Source organism: Diabrotica undecimpunctata, chromosome 1, assembly GCF_040954645.1.
Source record: "Diabrotica undecimpunctata isolate CICGRU chromosome 1, icDiaUnde3, whole genome shotgun sequence".
Taxonomy (NCBI): Eukaryota; Metazoa; Arthropoda; class Insecta; order Coleoptera; family Chrysomelidae; genus Diabrotica; species Diabrotica undecimpunctata.
In genome coordinates this window covers 162,862,786-162,885,662 of record NC_092803.1, presented here as the reverse complement: position 1 = coordinate 162,885,662, position 22,877 = coordinate 162,862,786, and the positions used below count along the sequence as shown (strand labels likewise).

The window sequence follows — 22,877 nt, the reverse complement described above, 5'->3', positions numbered from 1 at the left end:
AAAAACACTTTTGTAATTATACCATTGTTTATAGAATTTATTTTAGACTTTGAATTTTGAACTACATACTTGATATTGTAGAGCGTTAAATAGAAATAACTGCATGAAGTAATTTAATAATTATGAGTACCTAGGTATTAAAATTTCTATAAAATAACAAGGATGTAGAAATAAATTACGGACTTACTCATAATCTATTTTATTTAGCTTAAGATGACCGGTTTCGATTACTACAGTTTTCTGGTCATCATGGTTAAGTAAAATTTAAAAAGATTTCGGTTCTAAGTTTGTTGTTGGGAAGGCGTGTAAGAACCCTCATTTATGCTATAGTTTTGTCTATGGGTGGTCAGCTTATTATACATCGAGATATGAGGGATATATCTTTAGGAGACAGTCTATAAAGAAGGGTGAACAGAAAGAATCACATGGTGTCAGGTCACATGACCGTGCGGGCCACTCAACATTAAGGTATTCCCGCACATATGCCGCATAGTACGGCGAAGCTCCATTCTGCATGAAATGGGTGTTCGCGAGTGTTGGATCGTTGTCCATTTGCCCACGCAAATCTTCGAGCATTTCCAGATAACTTAGGCCCGTCTTCCATACTGTTGAACGATTGGGTAGCTGCCAATTCAGAAATTGTTATTGAAATTTGGTAAACATTGTTTCGTAATCCGCGTTCGTACGAAGATACGAAGTAACAGAAAAAACTCTTTCTTGAAGTCTTTTTTTGAAAACGCGTCTACTCTACGACCACGTGCTATCATGACACCAACATAACTGTCTGAATTCTTTTTCGACAGCGTTGCTCGACTTATTAGCGCGTTGCCTGACTTATACCGACCCCCGTAGATAGACCACTGATCGACTGCTCCACGTGTTTCTATTTTGCTTACGATACCTCTTCTTCTTCTTCTTAGAGTGCCGTCTCCCTACGGAGGTTGGCAATCATAATGGCTATTTTTATTTTTGAACTCACGATGCCTAGTGCCACGACTATGTATATGCAATTCTTACAGGTTCTGAGAGCTAAGTATTCTAAAGTCTGACATTCTGACATTCTGACATAGAGGGTTAGTTAAAAGAAATAAACAAAATGGTTTAGGGAAAAATTAAATATTTATTACCACAAACAGTTACAAAAGTATATAGTACCAAATTACTACCTATATTAATAGTTACAAAAGTAAATACAAAATATCAAAAACAGACTTACTATGTCCTATCCGTTCACACACTCTTGAAGTTGGAGATACTACAAAACTTACAATTGTAAATGGGCGACAATTTGTAACGGAAATAAATTATTACAAATGAAAAATATCTTTTTAAATGGGACCATGCATAGAGGTTAACCTTTTTAAAAAACAAAAACAAAATCTCAAATATGATAAGGTATTTACCAAATGTCAAAAATAGTGCTAACTGTCATATGTCAATACTAAATTTTAAAACTTAGAACAATTAATATAACAGCTAGGCCCTAGGCCACACCCTAAGATCTACAATTTTAATTATTACAATTTCTTAAATTGTTATGAAAGCAATTATTATTAGAAAATGTTTATTTTTCCTTTAAAAATCAAACACAAAAGTTACATGAATTTCACTAAAATTTCTGTGGTTAGGAATTGGACTTACATTCTCTGCCACACGAACAAATTCATCTTAAAACTGAGAAAAGGCCTGGGATGACAACCAGGGACAAACAGAATTGAGGCTAAAAGTTGGCACTATAATACTATACTATACTATACTATATATAGACACAAACTTCGAAAATCTGCTTCTTTAAAAAATTGGAACCATGTGGGTATTTTTCAAAGTTATTGGAAACGCCGCAAATCTCTTAGATACAAATCTCTTAGGTGAGAGACGACATAAAACAAAAACAGTGATTACTCGTTCAAAATTGACACATTACATTGAGTATAATTCACTTTTTTTAACCAATTTGCCGGTTCACTCAAACTACATACGCAGCCGTGTGCTCTCAATGACCAATCTTTTCAACCTCACTTTAACTGTAACTATTTACTGCTCAATACATATTTAAGTGCTACTGTCACTCTACTATATTTCCATGACAAAATAAGGAAAAACGAAAAGATATTTACGAATCAGGAGAAAGATTCGGACTAAAACTAAACCAACTGCCTTGTCAGCGGCTTTACGGAGAGTGATGTAATTCTCTTTAAAATTCATTCGCCCAACTTGGTACAAACATACCATATATACATACAACATATAGAAGAGAATATTTATTTAACGCGCAATATTAAGCGGAAAAGATCACAGAAAATACTAAGGAAATACGCATCTGTGATATATAAACAAACTTTAAAAATGTGTTTATTATCAACTCGTTGACGCAAAAAGGATTGAACGAATATTTCGGTGTTTTAATACGTACGATAGGAAACCAAATAGATTGAAAATATTCTTCGGTATTTTAACATATACGAGGGAATTTCAGTATATATCAAAGAATTTAAAAATGCTACAACACCAGGAGCCACCTAGCGAGCTGCAAATTTGACTAAAGAGGTTTCTAAATACGTACTTTCCAGTGCTCAACTGGATTTTACCATCTTATCCCGCTGTAGCCTTTTTATAATAATTCTCGTTTTAAAATAATTTCACATAAATACAATTACTATTGTTAAACATATGATAATTAAATTTATTGTTAAATGATATTTATTTATATTTTATTAATAATATTTGGTCTGAATTTGACAGGTTTGTTATAAGTATCAACTTAAATACAGAAAACATAGAATGAAGCTCTGCGCTAGTCCACAGTACCGCCTAGTAGAGTTCCACCTTTTTTCTGTTTTCTGACAGCAGTATGAATGTGAATTAATTTAATTCAAAAATAATTTTTTTGTCACCCTGTATAAATAAATATTTTATTGTTTATATTACTGGATAGAGAGTTCAATATCCCTTCACGCATAGATGGATAACATTATTAGTATAATATATATGTCAAAAAATCATAATTTAAAAATAAAAATCGAAAAATTTTATGGTTGGACTCTTTATCTACTTAAATAGAGAGAAAATAGCGATAAACTATACAAAACTTTTTCTTCAGTAGAAACGTAAATATTATGTCAAGTGAACCGACAATTTAAATAATTATAAAAAAATTATTAGTCATATTTTTTATTTAGCTTCTCGTAATTTGAAGCATTAATATTAACATTAATTTTTGTATAATTGATGATGCCCTAATCCCATTTTAAGTTTGCCTTAATCTCAAGATGAAATTTTATTAGCTGATAGGGCATCAATGAGTAATAACATGTGTATTTAATATATTTAACTATATTAAAATAAGAAAGAGAATTATTTTGGTATTCTATATTTCCTCAAGACTATAAAATTATTATCAATATGTAATAAATAATACGCATTTTTTGCTAATACTTTTTATAAAAGCTGATTATAAGAATTACATAGGATTTTGGTAGCTTTATTATGGATTATTTTTCTAAGATCAGGTAGCTTAGTTTTTAAATCGCGTCTGGAAAAGCCGGATTGCAATTTACGGCCGGTTACTTTAGGACAATTTAATTTATACACACTGTTGCATAATATCATTAGATGTTGATCATTATCAAAATGTTAAAAGACAGTAGATACGGATAAACATGATTGAAATAATATTCTTAATACAACGATTAAAAAGTTGCTACTTCTTCTCATATCTGCCATCTCCGTTGAAGTTGACGATAATCATTGTAAACTCATTTCTATTTTGACGTTTTTTATTTTAATTTTTTGCTTTTTTTCTTAGTATAAAAGAAATAAAAGGCTCTAGTTCTTCTTCTTCTTGTCTTCTCTTAATTATATTGACCAACTATAGCAGAATTATTTGGAGTGTATTTCAAATAAAGTCGATATGATCAATGCTTTTCTTGCGGATCAAAATTTATATGACATCATATATGTTTTTCGGAGCACTGCAAAGTGAAGAAAATTTAAAATTAATTAGCATCTCCGGCTTTTCATTACCTAATTTCTTTTGTTTGGTAAAAAAGGGACAAGGCAGAGTTGCAATTTACGTAAAAGCAAATCTTATGTATTCTTCTCTTAATCTAAATGAATATGTATAATGTAGAGCAAAGTTATGAGTTTTGTGCAATTTATGTAGCTTCAATAAAAACCAAAATTTTAACTGTATACAGATCGGGTAAGGGTGACTTTGACTTGTTTTGGGTGCATTTTGAGAATGTGCATAACTTCCTCGCTTAGTAAAGCAGACAAACTGATCATACTTGGTGATTTTAATAGAAATTTTAAAATTGAATCTAACCCTTTTTTTGATATTCAAAATCTATTAACATCTTTTGGTCTAAAAGTAACTATAAAAAATTATACTAAAATCACATCCGAGTCCAGTAGTTGTATCGACAACATTATGACAAATTATTCTGAAATATCTATTAGAATGGGCGTATTTGAACCTTGTTTTTCTGACCATCGAGCTCAATTTTTATTTATTGACCCTGAGCATAAAGTTGACACTAATGCAGCATTTCAACGATTTATTACTTCTTCTGGTTTACAGAAGCTTAAACGCGCGGTAGCTAGTACAAAGATGGACTTTTTCTATGATATTAATAATGATCCTGATTTTTTGACAGTCTCTCTTACCGAAACTTATAACAATTTAATATTAAAGGATTTTCCACTAAAAAATGTACGACAAACTGCTAAAAAACACCCGTGCAATGGTTTAATAATGAATTAAGGTCTTACAGATCTAATCTTTCTCTTATTAAACATATTGCAGATGCCTAAGGATCCCGATTTGTTCAATGTATATAAACAACAAACAATTGAATATAATCGGCAATTACAAATTGCTTGAAAAGTCAGCTTACTGTAATTTTATTACTAATTTCAATAATAAACCTAGAGACTGCTGGAACATAGTAAATTTCGAAAGAAATAACACAAGATCCAGTTCGTTACAACCTGATCTACCTCCAGACGAAATAAATCAATTTTTTACTATAATTGCACAGAATATAATTACATCTCTTCCCACTATTATTGTGGATGTCCTCTTCAATTATAGAAATTATCCTTCTCCGAGCAAGTCCTTTTTTGTCGTCCAGTTGTAGAAGAAGAGGTCTCTCAAATAATAAAGTCTCTTAGTAATTATAATTGTAGGGAAGTTCACGAAATTAATAGCAAAATTTTAAGAGAAACTTACCAAATAGTTTTAACACCTTTCACTCATATTATTAATGGAGTATTTCCAGAAGTACTAAAATATTCAAAAAAGGTGATTCCTCAAAAACTGACAATTACAGACCCATAAGCATTGTTTCTCCTCACCTCCTATGAGATGGACAGATGATCTGAAAAGGACTGCCGGGAAAAATTGGCTACAAGTAGCGTACAATAAAAAACAATGGAAAGGAAGACTTGAAGAGGCTTATGTTCAGATGTGGACGTGAATGGCTAGACGAAGAAGAAGAAGCATTGTTTCTACTTTTAGGAAAGTGATTGAAAAGTTTATCAAACAACAATTTTATTTCTATTTTGAGTCAAATAATTACTTTAGCGACAATATGGATTCAGAAGTGCTCGTTCTACTACGAACGCGGTATTTAATGTTGTGAGTGAGGTGATTGAGAGGCTTGAACGCGGCAATCGCAGAGCAATTTCTCTTTGCGACTTGTCGAATGCTTTTGATTGCGTTTCACACAACATTTTGCTCCATAACTTAAATTACTATGGAATCAGAGATATTCCTCTTAAGCTTATCTCTTCTTATCTATGTGGCAGACACAAGGCGGTAGTGTCTAAAGGTCATCTCTCCGATTTTCTATCCGTAAAACATGGAGTCCCGTAAGATTCGGTCTTAGGACTTCTTTTGTTTATTATTTATGTCAACGATTTACCTAAATTCATATCTCCGTACAAAAGCATATGATTCGCAGATGATACGACATACGTTATATCAGGAAAAAATAATGATGATTTAAAAATGTCTCATGAGGAAGTTTCTACTAAATCTAGCTCATGCTTTGCTGCAAACAAACTAAAACTTAACACTGATGACATGCAAAATTTAGTTATAGTATCTGCAAGTAATTTACACAATGATCCAGATAATAAAGAGACTGTTAAACTATTGGGAATAACCATAGATAATCGACTCAACTGGTCGGCTCATTTCTCACAACTTAAGAAAAAGCTATCAAGTTCATTATTTGTTATTCGCCAACTAGCATGGGTTGTTAACTTTGAACCATTAAAAATGACATATTTTTCTTTATTTCACTCTTACCTAAACTATGGTGTAATCATATGGGGCAATTCAACAAATGCACTTCAAATTTTTAGAATACAAAAGAAAGCTGTAAGAATTTTAGCAGGGGTTAGTTATCTAGAGTACTGCCGACCTTTCTTTAACAAATTCAAAATTATGCCGCTACCTACTCTGTTGATATTTCAAGTTCTAACTGAAATTCACAGAAAACGTGCCCATTTAATAAAGCAGTCTGATGTCCATGTTCACAATAAGCGAAACTGTCACTACCTACGACGAACAAATCGCTGTAGATTAAGTCTTTCAGAAAAAAATTGTCGTAATTATAAATATTACAATATTTTACCAAAAAGTATCTTATATACTAAAACGCTAAGCCCTTTTCTTGTCCACCACTTTACTCAAAAACCATATTAGATAATTAAAATATTTTTTCGGAATATTATTAGTATTACGTATGAGATTGTCAAGATATACTTTTGGTACAAAAATTCACTTCCGGTTTTGAGATGACCGAAAGTTAAAATTTACTTTAAGTTTTAGACCCCACAATGTATATCTTATATACTAAAACGCTAAGCCCTTTTCTTGTCCACCACTTTACTCAAAAACCATATTAGATAATTAAAATATTTTTTCGGAATATTATTAGTATTACGTATGAGATTGTCAAGATATACTTTTGGTACAAAAATTCACTTCCGGTTTTGAGATGACCGGAAGTTAAAATTTACTTTAAGTTTTAGACCCCACAATGTATATATGGATCGAAAGGTCTCGTCGAGATGAATCTAAATATGTACTTCCGGTTGCGATCCGACACCGGAAGTGACCCGAAACGCGCATAAAACATCAAGATAGAGCAAATCTGACACCGGATTCGTGATCAGCATGCAAAATTAACTGCTAAATGATATCCATGTCGACATTTGATGAACTAAAAATTGCATTCCGGTTTTGAGGTCGACTTCCGGTTTCGTTTTTATTAGTCAAATCAATAGAGAATTCAACGTAGAGTTCAAAAATGTAAGTTCACGAAATTATCATTTATGGTTTTTGAGCTATTGATAAAAATATTTTTACTTCCGGTCATTGTATATATTGTATATTTTTCTCGCAAAATAAAAATTTCATTTAAAAACTCGATGTCGAGTTGGTCCGCTAGTTAAACATCTAAGCTGTGATAATTTCGATAAAGTTATAAAAAAATATCTTCTAAAACATTGTTTTCACTGCTCAGAAGAATATATGACTCATTGCAGAACATCCACTGAACTGCTTACCGTAACTTTGCCATAAATCTTTTTCTGTTTAATATGTGTTCGTTTTTTGTATATATTTAAGTTACGTTTTATATTCCTTTATTATATACTATGTATTTTTCTGACTTGCTACAAACAATATTTTTGTATCTGTTATGTAGTTAAATAAATAAATACTCTACTCTACTCCACTTTACTTTAATCTATTCCTAGACTTTTGTAGCTAATTCTTGCAAGTTTATAAATTCTTTCATTGGTGAGTATTCTCCGTTGATCTGACATGCATACCAGAATGACACTGTTACACTACTGTTGTTTCTTTCTTTTCGTACTTTCTTTGTGTCTGATTCTCATGTATCGTTCTCTCGAAATAACCTAATTAACTCGGTCTTCTTCATCTAAGATCTGACTAATTTATGATTTCTGTTTTTTTTACAGCCAGAAAAAACCGGTATAGATGATCGGTCATCGAAATACATTTTTTTAATATATTTTTCCCAGGATATGCGAATTCCATTATTTCTGGTTAATATTTTGTTGTTTTGCACTTTTTCCCGTACAGTGAATTCCTCTAACATAGACCTTGTGTCAGAACATTTTTAAAGTTTAATAATACGTAATCTAAGGGTTATTTCACCTTGCTATGTAGCTAGTTTCAATTAGGAACTATAAAGATTTAACACATTTTTTAGTTTAACAGTCAAAATTTGACTTCTTTGTATTAATTATTTTAACGTAGAGACACTTACTTTTAGATTTTCACTGATGTGAAAAAGCCGAAAAGGTTCTAAAATTTTTAATCCTTTTGGATAATTTTAATAATAAATATATTGTCTAAATCAGATGGAGAAAAGGAAATTAAGGGAATTTCTTCGGCGGTATCGTGATATTTCCGTACCGAAAGGAGGAAAGACGGGAATAACTACCGTTGTTGAAACGATTGTTCAGGAAATGAAGAAAGACGGGGTGATAGAACCTTCTACGAGCCCATGGGTCTCTCCGGTGGTCCTGATCAAGAAGAAAGACGGAACGACGAGGTTCTGTGTGGATTACCGTTTGCTGAACAACGTTACCAAGAAAGATAGTTATCCTCTGCCCCAGATCGACGATACATTGGACACATTGGCTGGAAGTAAATTGTTCTCTACTTTGGATTTGAAGTCTGGATACCGGCAGGTAGAAATGGACCCAGTAGATAAAGAGAAGACAGCCTTCACCACAGGATCTGGATTGTGGCAATTCAACGTTATGCCATTTGGACTCTGTAATGCTCCTGCGACATTTGAGAGGCTTATGGAAAATTTGTTGAGAGGGTTATCTTGGAAAACATGCCTGGTTTATCTAGATGACATATTCGTCTTAGGGGAGATATTTGAAGATCATCTGAAGAATTTAGAAAACGTTTTTAATCGACTTAAAGCTGCCCAATTGGTGTTAAACCCCAAGAAGTGCCAGCTATTTCAAGGTAAAGTCAATTATCTGGGTCATATAGTCAGTAAAGAAGGAGTGGCTGTGAATAAGGGAAAAATCGATTCCATTAAGGAATGGCCAGAACCAACTGACAAACATCAAGTGAGAAGTTTTCTTGGACTATGTACTTACTACCAAGTAGTAGTAGAAGTTTGCAGATATCGCTAAGCCATTAACGCGACTTACAGAGGAAGGAAGTGTTTAATCCGAACCGACCATGCCGCCCTTAAGTGGTTAATGCTGTTTAAAAATCCAGAGGGTCAGATAGCCAGATGGATCGAACGACTCCAAGAATACGATTTCAAGATTGAGAACCGGGCCGGAGTTAGGCACAGAAACGCTGATTCTCTTTCCAGAAGGCTATGCCCAGCAGAGTATTCCCACTGCAATAAAACAGAGTCCAAGGTAGCAGCAGTACTACGAACAACGGTGGTCAACGACGGCTCGATGCCTACTAAGGTAAGGGAAGAACAAGAGAGAGATCTAGTTGTACAAAAAATTCAAAAATGGAAAGAGGAAAACCGTCGACCACCTTGGCAAGAAATATCAAGCCTATACTCAGTAGTTAAGACGTATTGGCCCCAGTGGGACTCATTTATCATTGAAGATGGCTTGCTCAAACGAGTACTGGAAAATGATTACGGTTCAGAGAAGAGAACACAGTTGGTGATCCCAAAGAGCAGAATAGCCGAAGTACTTCGTCAGTTAAACGACAGTCCACCAGGAGGGCATTTTGGTGTAAAGAAAATCCTTCAGCGAATTCGGGAACGGTTTTATTGGATGAACAGTTCCGACGACGTAAAGGACTGGTGTAAGAAATTTACTATTTGTGCTACGAATAACGAGCCTTACCGAAAAAGGAGAGCTCACATGTGACAATATATTGTTGAAAGCCCGTTTGAAAGAATAGCTTTGGACATTGCTGGGTCATTTCCAGAAAGTGAAAATGGAGGCAAGTACATGTTGGTAGTAATGGATTACTTCACTAAGTGGGTCGAGATTTACGCATTTCCAGACCAGAAGGCTGCCACCATTGCAGATAAGTTGATCAAAGAATATATCAGCCGATTTGGAGTGCCTTTGGAGATACATAGAATCCAAGGAAGGAACTTCAAAGACCCACCAGGGTTGGCATCCCTCTTTTAAAGGAAGTTCGGTCGAATTGCAGAACTTCAATGCCAAGTGCCAGTTCCCGGGAAAGCCTTGAAACTCCAAGATGCATCACGTTACCTTTTCTATCTGGTAACAAAAGACACTGCCCGTGACCAACCTACCTACCGAGATGTATGGGAATCCTTACTTCAGTTGAGAGAGCACGTACTAGAGTCCGACGTGCAAAAGTTAGCCATGACAAAGTTGGAGTGCCGCCAATTAGATTGGAGGGTTATCCGAAGTATGGTGGAGGAGATCTTTAAAGACACCGAAGTCCAGGTGTTAGTCTGTTGTAATCCGCATAGTTACTGGTGCGGAGAGAAAACCGTCCCTTGTCATTTCTTTACAACTGGAAGTTGTAAAAGAGGGCCCAGTTGCCGATACCAGCATACCGTTCCAGTTCCAGTCCCGACAAGATTCCAGGAGGAACCATGTTTTAAGAGGGGGGCAATCTTACAATAAATGTGAGTCATACCCTAAGCTGAAAACACGGGTACCCGCTTATACCTGCTATTGGAACATTCCAGATGAGGATCGAACAATATCATTGGCGTCCCGACCGAAGGTTAAAGAAGCAGGCAGTAATTTGTAGATAAACAAATCAGGTATAAAACGGACGATTTGAGATTTAAAAGGACAGTCAAAAACAAGTGCCGATTAATAAATTGTTCGCGCGCCTATTTAAATTGTAGCCGGCGTGAATGTCTTAAATAAATTATATAAGTGTAAATAAATTAATACTTGGGACACATTACAAGAGGCGAAAGATATAAACTGCTTCGAATAATTATGCAAGGGAAAATAGCAGGAAAAAGGTCCATAGGAAGAAGACGAAACTCCTGGCTAAAGAATCTACGGGAATGGTATAGCTGTAGCAGCAACGAATTGTTTCGGTCAGCAGTTTCGAAAATACGTATAGCCCTGATGATCGCCAACCTTCGGAACGAAGATGGCACTTGAAGAAGAAGAAATAAATTAATATCTAAGTGTTTCTATGTAGATTAAATAAATAAATGTATGTAAATAAACTCGTAAAGTATAGAACATTTTTATAATAAATTAAGTTAATAAATTAGATTTATAAAAAACAGTTCAATATACCATTATACATCAGTTGTTACTTCATTGTAAGTTTTTTTAAACTATTTTTTATTTAATTGACATAATTCTCTATTCTTACTTTTCAGAAAGCAAAACATACAAGTACATTCTACGTGAGTGGGGCAAAATTGGCAGTTGATACATTTTTTTACATGAGTGGATTTCTTTTGGCTTACACTTATATTAAACAAAAATCAAAACCATTGGTACTGCATATAAAACAATTACCATATTTGGTTCTACATAGATATATAAGGTAAGTTTCGTAATAGTTTAAAGGTGAAGTTTTTTGATATTTTTTCAGTTGTGTATTAATTAAAAAAATCATAATGGAACCGTCCATCCCATATGAAACACCACTTTAACTTACTATACTCGATTTGTAGCACGATAACTCAGTTTTGTGGCAGAAGATTACAACGGTAACTATATAAGACTGTTCAAAGCAGAAAAATGATAAATATGGATATCTTCTTGCGTCACTTTTCTACAAGAATTTATAAAAATAACATAACCAGTAAACGAGGACGCTTTATTAAAAGATAAAGAAGAGTTCTTTGAGCAACTATCTTACGAAATATCAAAAATAGGAACATCAAGAGAAATACTCCTATTAGGAGACCTAAATGCGAGAACGGACAAAAAAGTTAAAGATAAAATAGTTGAGATCAATTCGGAGAATAATAGAAACGACAATGGAGCATCATCAGCATATGTGAACAAAATAACCTGAGAATACTTAACGGCTTTTTCCAGTACCGAGAAATACATAAATTCACTTGGGTCCAAAAATCAAGAAATTTGAAATCCATTATAGACTATGTTATACCCGACAAAATACGCAACTCAATATACAAGACGTAAGAGCGTTTAGAGGAAGCACATGTGGAAGCGACCACTACCTAGTAAAAGCTAAAATAATACCCATACAACTAGCCAAGAAAAAAGAACACAACGAGGAGCAAGAGCAGAAAACAATAGAATCCAAATACAACTTAAATAGCCTCAACCATGAAAGCACAAAGGCACTGTACAAAAAGAGACTCGATGAAAAGCTCTTACGAGAAAACTTTGATAGTGTTCGCAAATCTACTGGCGGAACAAAGAGCAGAATATTTGCAAACACCTCAAACACAATCAGAGGTACAAGTACATACAATAGCTTCCCCAATTAGGATTGACGACAAAGAAGTAGCACGAGTATGCCAAGCATTAAAAAATAGAAAATCATCAGGCCCTGGCTATATCCCATCTGAGCTACTCAATTACGATACAAGCAAATTATATAAGCAGCTAGCCAGCTTTTACCAAAAATGTTTTAATGGAGAGAGTATACCGGAAGAATGAAGGAATATCGTTTATCATGACAATACATAAGAAGGGAAGTAAAGATGTGTGTGACAATTATCAAGGAATCGTAGCCTTAGCACTATCTAGAGAGTTTACGGAAAACTCCTCAAAAAGAGAATGGAAGATGAATTCTGTGATATGGAGGCCGAAGAACAGGTCGGCTTTAGAGCAAGTAAATCAACTCTTGACCATCTGTTTACTGTTACCCAGCTAATCGAAAAAAAAAGCAGCACGAAATCAACCAATATATCTCCTCTACGTGGACCTGAAAAAAGCTTAAGATAGTGCCACAACAAAAACTCTGGGAAGCTCTCGAGAAAACAAATATTGGTGTTACCTTAATCAAGGCTGTTCAAGACCTCTACAAGAACATCACAAGTAAAATAAAGGAAGGTCAGGAGGTATCCAAGTGTTTCACTATCAGCAAAGGACTCAAACAAGGATGTTGCGTGTCTTCTACTTTGTTTAAGATCTACTCGGAGCAAGCGATGAAGACGTGGAGAAGAAAATGCAGAAACATGGGAATTCCTTTAAACGACGCAATATTGTATACATTGAGTTTTGCAGTTCGACCAGATAGTGATGGCCCAAGACTATGAAGACCTCGAATATGAGAGCTAGAAGTAAATATCAAGAAAACTGAATACATGTATATTGGGGAAATTAAACAAAATCCAATCTTGGAAGAAATACAGCAATAAATAAATCACTGTCAAAAATACAAATATTTAGGCATGCAAATAACCAACGATGGCAAATTAGACAAAGAAATTAAACATAGAAATAACCAGCAAAGACAAGGTATGGGTATGGCCACTGAAAGGAAAAAACTTTTCTAAAAGTATTAGAAGCAACAAAAATGGACTTCTGGAGAAGAGCGGCTGGAAAATCAAGATTAGGCAGAGTTAGAAACGAAAGAATATGATAAATTATGGGCGTTAAGCATAATATAACAGAAGCCATCAGAATAAATCAACTACGATGGTATAGTCACGTCCAAAGAATGGACGAACACAGAATACCAAAGAAAGTATTGAACTGGACACCGCATGGAAGAAGAAAGCAAGGTAGACCGAGATTAAGTTGGAGAGCAGGAATCGATAAAGACTTAATGAAGAGGGGAGTTGAAGAAAACCTTTGGAACGGCCGAGAAAAATGGAGACTGGAAATCAGAAGACGGAGTAAAACGTTATACACTGATTGATTAAGAGACATAACCACCCCGATAAACGTTGAAAATAAAGGCGGCATCAGACAGCTTGTGGAATGGCGTTCTTCGCTGGTTCACGTCGGCAAAGGTGAACAGAAAATATATACAGTAAAAAGTAGAGAGACTATGGATGGCACTCCATGTTAGTGTGAAATTGATAAATATTTATTTTTTGATAACTATCCCCATGAAGCCTGTTTCCTCGAGATCAGGAAAATACCACGACACTGGCCGTATCTATCTCTAGTCACGTCGGAAGGTTTGATGATGTAAGCACGTGCTAAAAATTAACTTCCAATTTCCTTTGAACTGTGTTAAAATACCGACAAACAGCGGAACTGGCTGCGCTAGCCAGAAATGACAGGTTTGCTCTCCTCCACGGATCCTAAACCACAAATATTTAGGTTAAAAACGGTATTCCACGTTGAGTTGGTTCACGTTTTTATATTTTGCCTCTTTCTGTTATGTATTTTCTATCTCTCTTCGAACGCTACTCCACGTTCTGTCAGATCGCACCTTAATACAACATAAAATGGAGCTGAGCAAGAGGGTTAGGTCAGAAGTGTAGGCCTCAGTGACGGAGAACATGTGTTTATATTACTTTGATTATTTATAAATAGAAAGCGAAATATATGTAATACATTACCAAGATGCAGGTGTGTTTGTCCTTACATCTCGTCCTGATACCTTTGTTTTGAGCATCAGTCATAGGTCGCTGGTTTTTCCCTTAGAGAACAAGTTTTGGCCTTAGGGAAATAGGTTTACTTTTCTATACTTTTTTGAAGTACCACCCAGAAATCTGTGACAAATGAAAGTTTCGCAAATAACGTTTTAACAAGTCTATTTAATCAATTACAACTACGTATTTTGGATGCCGATAACTTGCTTACGACAGCTGATTTACGAAATTTATTTGTCTTGAATTTGTGCAAAAAAAACTAGAGAACTTGTCTGTGATGTGATTGGCACTAGATGAGTAAAATTATTAATATTCCAACTGTTTTAAACATTCTGAAGTGCGGCTAGCGCGAACAGGAGCTTCGAGCTCACCCAGTGCTCAATTCAGACTGATCTCAACGTGTCTCAACTCGCCCCATTGAATAACGCTGGCCCCATAACGATTTCTTAAAATTAAGAAATCACCTCCTGGACCCTTGACGTATATGAAGGATCTGTTTACATTTCGCAACCGTCAACTCTCCTTTCATTGGCAAAATTACCTGAGTAAGTTTTGGTTGATAGGAAAGGTTATTTTTCAACTTGCGTTGCTGTTGGGATTTTTTGGATGACTCAAACCGATAATTTGGAAATTACTAATGATCGTTTCATTGTTATGATTCTTTGAAGACTTTAAAAGCTTATGTTTAGAACGTTCTTTTGAATACAAGCTATCGGCACCCGTACAGATTATTAATTGGTATAAAAGAATTTTACAAATCTAAACCTTAAAACTAATATACAGCGTGATATAATAATATGACACAAAATGGAATAAAAATATAAAATATTGTTGTTACGCAACATATATGCCATATGCATTAACTCTTACCAAAAATATACGTAAAAATATATAAAACGTCTAATTGGAAATTCCAAGGAATCACCCTATATATACAGGGTGATTAAACTTTTATGACAGAGTCTGTTATATCTGTTATTATAGGAGAATAGGAGATAAAAAAACGGGAGGTGGAATATTCTTTCCATTTTAAAATTAGTTCCAAATATACAGGGTGTTATAACACCCTATATATAGATACAAAGATACAAATACGCGTATTACAAACTATTTTATAGAATGGATATGATGAAGTATAGCGCGAATAAACAGGTTAGATTGGCACCGGAATACAAAGGGATAATTTACAATGTGTTTAATTACATTAAAACACTGTTTCCTAAATATAACGAACCAATATTAAACAACATGTGTGGGAAGCTGTAATTAATTCTTATTTCCTTTCATACTTCTTTGCAAACTTGTATTAAAATAAACGTCACTTCTTACTACTTAGCCTAATCCATCTTTTGTGTTGAGGGTAGCTTAAGTACTAATGCCCACTAACGACCCTGCCTTACTTCCTTCTCTCAGTGATTCTCAAACATAAATAATAATTTGCCACAACATACTTGGGTTAAATTAAAATAAAATAGAAATTAAGAAATTCGTTTTATTTATGTCACACAAGCAGTTTGTTTTTAATTCTACAGTATGTTCTAGCGATACAAACCATTTGTTTATAGATTTAAATAAAATCGAATAAAATAAAACTAAAATATAAAGAAACATTATATTTATGCATTGTTCCGTTCAAAAGTTAAGGGGAGAAGAACTTTTAAAAACCGCACTGTATATGTTGGCAGTAACAAAACGTAGAAATATCCGAAAATAAAACTAATAAATAAGTTGAAAATAAAAGAAGTCGTATTTAATTTCGTGTGTAAGTAATCGTAATTGTACACCATTATATTTAAAAAAATTTGAATAAAATCCTTTATAAAAAGGTATATAAAAAACCCAGTTGGGCTATGTTGAATTGACAAAACGTTTTCGGAATAAGTATTCCGAAAACGGAATCCATCGAGGACCCTGTCTACGAGGACTTTGTCAAATCAACAAAGCTTTGACAAAGTCCTCGTAGACATACCGTCTCAGGACTCGCAACTAATGTAGAGTCATATGTCCCCATGTTACCAATCCAACGGTAACTTTAACATCTCAACTGTAAATTAGACATAATGTAAACCAAATTTTATTTAATAATTTTTAAAGGGTTTTTACCCACATATTTAGTGGCTACATCCATGTATTAACTAGACACTGATGATGGAATACTTATTCCGAAAACGTTTTGTCAATTCAACATAGCCCAACTGGGTTTTTATATACCTTCTTATAAAGGATTTTATTCAAATTTTTTTAATATATGGTATATAGCCAAATACAGGAACTTTGTTTCCTTGTGGACATTATATTTAGTTCCTTTTTCTGTCAATCGCTGTCACATTTAGTTTCTGCTTCACTATCATCATCATTATTATTATTATCGTCACTGTCATCACCATCTCCGTTATTTATATTTATAATAATTAGTTCTATATCATCCAACAAATTGTCAATTTCCCACATTTTTGTTTTCTGTTGCTATTACGTGGTTTACGTAGTTTTATTCCATTTTGCTGGTGTAATGACCTGGTACGCTGCTATAATTAAATTTCGCATTTTAGCTTCTTTAAAATTCGCGTTGCGTCCATCTGTATACCGTTTCACTTTACTCCAAACCATTTCGATGGGATTGAGTTCACAGTGATAGGGTAACAGAAGCCATTCTTGAATATCTTTTTTTAGTGTTGAACTGTTGGGAATTTGTTCTAACTTTCTGCTGTGATAGGAGGCATTGTCCATTACCACAACAGTTTGTTCTGGCAAATTTAGCATTAAGTTATTTTCGAACCAATCTTCGAAGGTCGGTCCATCCATTTCGTCGTGGTAGTCTCTGCACATCAACAAATCCACTGGTAGATCCTGCGTGCAATAAAACGAACCGTGCACCACGAGCTGTTGGACTTTTAATCCTGTTGTCAGACCACGAACAAAAGCATCGCGATGAGATGTAATTGTTTTATCAACCCATTCTTTTTTTACACTGTGCCCGATGTTGTATCCTTCTGCATGGTATTTACGAATTGCGATTAAATAACGATGACGCTACGAAATGATTTCTGGTTTTTCAATCAAAATTGAATTTCTGCCACGTTTTATAAACATAAAATTCATATCACTCAGCAAGCGATGTAGCGTAGCCCGTGAAAAGTTGGGCAAAGTTTCTTCGACATTTACAACAGCTAATATGGTGTTTATTGTTGGTGGTATGTTGTCACGAAAAAAGTGATAAACTATTCTACGAATTTGACCCCTGACACCTTCATCGTACTTGTTGTCACGAGAATTAATAACCTTTCGCTTCCTGGACCTGTTCTTTGGATATTGTAATCCAGGTGATGAATATTCCTGTCGCATGCAAAACAGAGTCTTTTCACAAACACCACTCATTTCTGACACTTTCCTAATTGCACTTGATACAGAATCGTTGTTATCCTGATTAAGATGATAATTTTATAATATTTATTAATATCTGCTTCTCTGAAAATTTCAGAGCTTTTCCATGTTTCCATTGAACAATTTCCTCCATTTTGCGGTAAAAATTCGACGTCAAATATAACAATAGCCAACAACAGAAAATAACAATAATTGCCAACAGCAAATCACAACAACAGCCACCAACAAATAATAACAATAACAAAACAGTAACGGTACACCTAAGATGGTACAAATAATCCTAACTTGAATATGTTTACGCGTTCCGAAGAACAAATGAAGACTAATTAAGGCCCTGGTTGTATCAAGCTTTTAAACAATTCTGTACAAGAATTACTCTAATTGCTTCTTAATTACTGAATAACTTAGAAGAAAGTATTTGCAGTTGATCAACCAAAACTGTCATTTTTGCAGACAGTCTTAAAGGTCTTCAGACACTTGTCTCCAGGGTAGCAGAAGTAAGTAGCAGGTTTGGGCTTGATTTTAACATCAAAAAAACCAAATGCCTGGTTATAAGCAAAAATAGGATACCACCTGATTAATTACTAGTTAACCAACAAACTATAACACAAATCACCAACTTTTGTTATCTGGGTACAAACTTAAATGAACAATGGGACCAATCGACGGAAATTAAGATAAGGATCGAGAAGGCAAGATCAGCTTTCGTCAAAATGAAAAAAATCTTTAACAGCCACGATATAAAATTGGAAATAAAAGTTCGTTTACTAAAATGCTACGTATTCTCCGTTCTTTTATATGGCGTGGAGTCATGGACCTTAACTGAAGCATCACTGAAGAGACTCGAAGCATTTGAGATGTGGTGCTATAGACGCATGTTGAGGATTTTTTGGATAGACAGAGTTACCAACGAAGAAGTACTACATAGAATGTGTAAAGAGCGCGAACTAGTCATAACTATAAAAATAAACTAGAATACCTGGGCCATATAATGTGCAATGAACAACGATACAACCTACTTCGGACCATACTTCAAGGTAAAGTGAATGGGAAAACAGGTCCAGGATGAAGAAGAATATCCTGCATAAAACTGGCAACGTCTTGGCGAAATTTTCATAAGGTGAGCATTGCATATCTTACCCTGTACAGACTAGTCACTGTGAGACTGTGAGTAAATGCAATTCAAAGGTAATGCAATCATCAATATCTTATCAATACAAGCAATCATTAGTACAAAAGTGAATCAATAATAATAATATCAAAATCAATCCTACATAAATCAATAAAGATACAAATACTCTATAATTAACGTTAATAATTTCGAAACGAACGTAAAATATTCTGATTAAAGTTTAACGCGACACAATATTAAATAGTTCAGCACAACTATACGATTTAGGTCTATATCTGAATGATCCTGACTAACTGATGGTGACTGAGACTGACTGAGACGGCGGTTGGGTCAAGACTTATTTTGTACAAGTTGACGCTTCGTGTGGGCGATAATTACCCAGAGATCTGCACTTCTAACGAAAGCCATTCATTTTTCTATTGTTCTTTGTTAACATACAATGTATGAAAGAACAGTCTTTTGTTTGCAACAATGTATTACAACCGTTTATTGTTCTATAGCGTCTGAGTTTTTGTACGCGGAATCTTGGTTAAATATACGGAGAGAATTAAAACTAACAAAAAGTCTTTTATATACACACCAATGTTTTAATAATGTTTATATACAGTTGCGAAACTGCAACACCTTGTACATTTCCGACATAATGCGAAATAACAGATATAACCTGCTAATATTAATAATTAAAGGGAAGATAGAAGGCCGAAAAGGAGTAGGCAGAAGAGCCGTGACATGGCTTTGCAATATCAGAACTTGGACGGGCATGAACTTTCAACAATTACTTAGAGTGGCTCAGAATAGCAGAATGGTGCATTGTGATGTAGTTATCACAAACCTCCAGTAATGGAGTGCCCCAGATACTATCCTATTTATACACTCGTTGGTAAATTATATACATTGACTTACCTTATATAGTAAAACTGATATAAATTGTCTAACATTTTCTCATTTTCAGACTGACTCCCGCAGTAGCAATGCTCTTTTTCGTTTTTATGTCGATCTTCTATCACTTAGGATCGGGTCCGCTTTGGGTGGCAGGAATGGATATAATTAAAATCTTATGTGTGTATATAAAAGACAAAAAGTCTTTTATATACACACCAATGTTTTAATAATGTTTATATACAGTTGCGAAACTGCAACACCTTGTACATTTCCGACATAATGCGAAATAACAGATATAACCTGCTAATATTAATAATTAAAGGGAAGATAGAAGGCCGAAAAGGAGTAGGCAGAAGAGCCGTGACAAGGCTTTGCAATATCAGAACTTGGACGGGCATGAACTTTCAACAATTACTTAGAGTGGCTCAGAATAGCAGAATGGTGCATTGTGATGTAGTTATCACAAACCTCCAGTAATGGAGTGCCCCAGATACTATCCTATTTATACACTCGTTGGTAAATTATATACATTGACTTACCTTATATAGTAAAACTGATATAAATTGTCTAACATTTTCTCATTTTCAGACTGACTCCCGCAGTAGCAATGCTCTTTTTCGTTTTTATGTCGATCTTCTATCACTTAGGATCGGGTCCGCTTTGGGTGGCAGGAATGGATATAATTAAAAAACCATGTAGATCCCATTGGTTGCCTTTTTTCCTTTACGCTCAGAATTATGTAAATAAGGATGATATAGTAAGTAGCGACTGATTTAAATATATTTTGAAAAGGATGAAGTATAATATTAAATTTATAAAATATTTATACTTCTGTCCTTAGTTTTGATATTATATATACTTACTCACCTTAGATAAGAGAATCTACAAGCTGTGTGAAAGTCTTTTCCTCCAACCAGTTCGGTTTCACAAATGCTGTTGGTACCAGAGAGGCTTTGTTCTCAGTACAAGTCTTATTCCAGAGATGCAGAGACGTCAATATCTGAAAATAATTAGAAATCTTTACTGGAATCCGACAGCAAATCGCAGAGTTGAAGGTGAACACACTGACTATGTGAAAATCATGCGTGGAGTGAGGCAAGGCTGTATTTTGTCTTCTCTAATCTTCAATCTGTACTCTGAAAGAATATTTATCGAAGCTTTGCACGAAACTGAAAAATGTATTCTACTAAATGGTTACCAGCTAAACATCAGATATGCAGATGACACCATAGTATTTGCGGACAACTTAGAAGACCTACAAGTTCTTATGAACAAAATCACGTATTACAGTCAACAATATGGACTTAATATAAACGTTAAGAAGACAAAGCTTATGATAATTAGCAAGAAAAGGATAACAGAAGATCATTTCTACGTCCATCAATCCCATGTAGAAAGAGTGACGCACTACAACTACCTCGGCACCATAATAAATGAAGAATGGACCAACAACCAGGAGATTAGAATACGCATCGGAAAAGCTAGATCCACCTTCAATCGGATAGAAGCCTTCTTCAAGAGTCACACCCTCTCTCTTGATACAAAAGTAAGAATGCTGCGATGCTACGTCTTCTCTGTCCTTTTTTTGGTGTTGATTCGTGGACCTTGAACGAAGATATGTGCAGAAAACTGGAAGCATTTGAGATGTGGCTATATCGGAGAATGCTTAAGATCCCGTGGGCTGACCGAGTCAGAAATGAGGAGGTTCTCAGAAGAATAAATAAGAACCGAGAGGTACTGACCACCATCAAATCTCGAAAGTTACAGTTCTTCGGACATATTATGCGAAATGAATCCAGATATGCTCTCCTTCAAGCCATCCTGCAAGGAAAAATGATGATCGCCAACATTCGTAACGGGTAGGCACATCAGGAAGAAGAAGAACCTTAGATTTGATATATTTGATATAGAAAAAAAATTATCTTTAACACAGTGGCGTGTTGATATCGATTTGCAGGTTGATTAAATTATTGTATTGGAGGTCACTAAGAACATTTAATTGGTTAATTTGGTGAAATTTTATGTTTTTCTTGTTATTACTGATATTCAACCAATTAATAAGTTAAATCCCAAATTATCTTCAAAATATTACGTAAATTAAAAAAAAAAAAATGTTTAGAAAACATTTAGAGTGTCGTGTTTAGAAAAAAATTAAGTTTTATATAATGTGACACTCGGCCTTACTGGCTATTACATTTGAGGGCACGATTTTTGCATAAAAATTCGTCCCTCTCCCAATACAAATTGACGTGTTTTCTTAAATTTTTAAGAAACTCTTGGTTTCTGAATTTCTGGGGGGTGGGTCAAATTTTCGTTGTAACACACTGTATATCAAGAAAGCAGCACGCATATACAATTTACACTTATATTTATTTATTTTTTAGTGCATCATTCCTACATGGTATCTGTCAGCGGATATGCAATTATTTTTATTATCAGTTTTAATTCTCATTCCATTGACTGTTCTTCTTAATGGAGATAAAAATAGTTTTAAGCGAGTTATGATGATCTGCCTTGGTTTAAACATATTTTTCACCCTTTTACCCTTAGTGACACAACTTGTGTGGCCAGATTATAAAAAGTAAGTATGTAAGGAATTATTTTCATATTATTCTGTATTTTAGGACATGGTATTATCCTAATTAAGCTCCATTGTCTATAAATATGGACTTAATCCTAGTTAAATGCTAGTGATTTCTCTAATTCCAGCCTGTTGCTTCAGATCGTCACTCTTTCTAATCTGAGATCTTGCCATGCTGTTTGCCATGTTTCCATGCTACATCTCTCACTCTGCTTTAATTCAATTATTTTTTTTTTTCGATATTTTTCTCACCTTACTTAGCTTAGCTTAGTAGCGTTGCTACCTGACTTGACAATGGCAAGTGCGACCTTGCCGAAACGTCGTCAAAATAATGGTTTGATAATAAGTTGGTAAAGAGAGACACTACATCAAAACTTACTAC

General features: G+C 34.4%; 1 protein-coding gene across 1 annotated transcript in view; it reads left to right on the top strand.

The window, feature by feature from the left end:
- The window catches only part of LOC140432465 (nose resistant to fluoxetine protein 6-like), a 62,750-nt gene that overhangs the window by 22,082 nt on the left and 17,791 nt on the right, over positions 1-22,877 (top strand). The window contains exons 6-8 of the mRNA XM_072520375.1: positions 11,367-11,536; positions 20,503-20,671; positions 22,299-22,495. Coding sequence (XP_072376476.1) covers positions 11,367-11,536; positions 20,503-20,671; positions 22,299-22,495 — 536 coding nt within the window. The remainder of the gene's footprint in view (positions 1-11,366; positions 11,537-20,502; positions 20,672-22,298; positions 22,496-22,877) is intronic.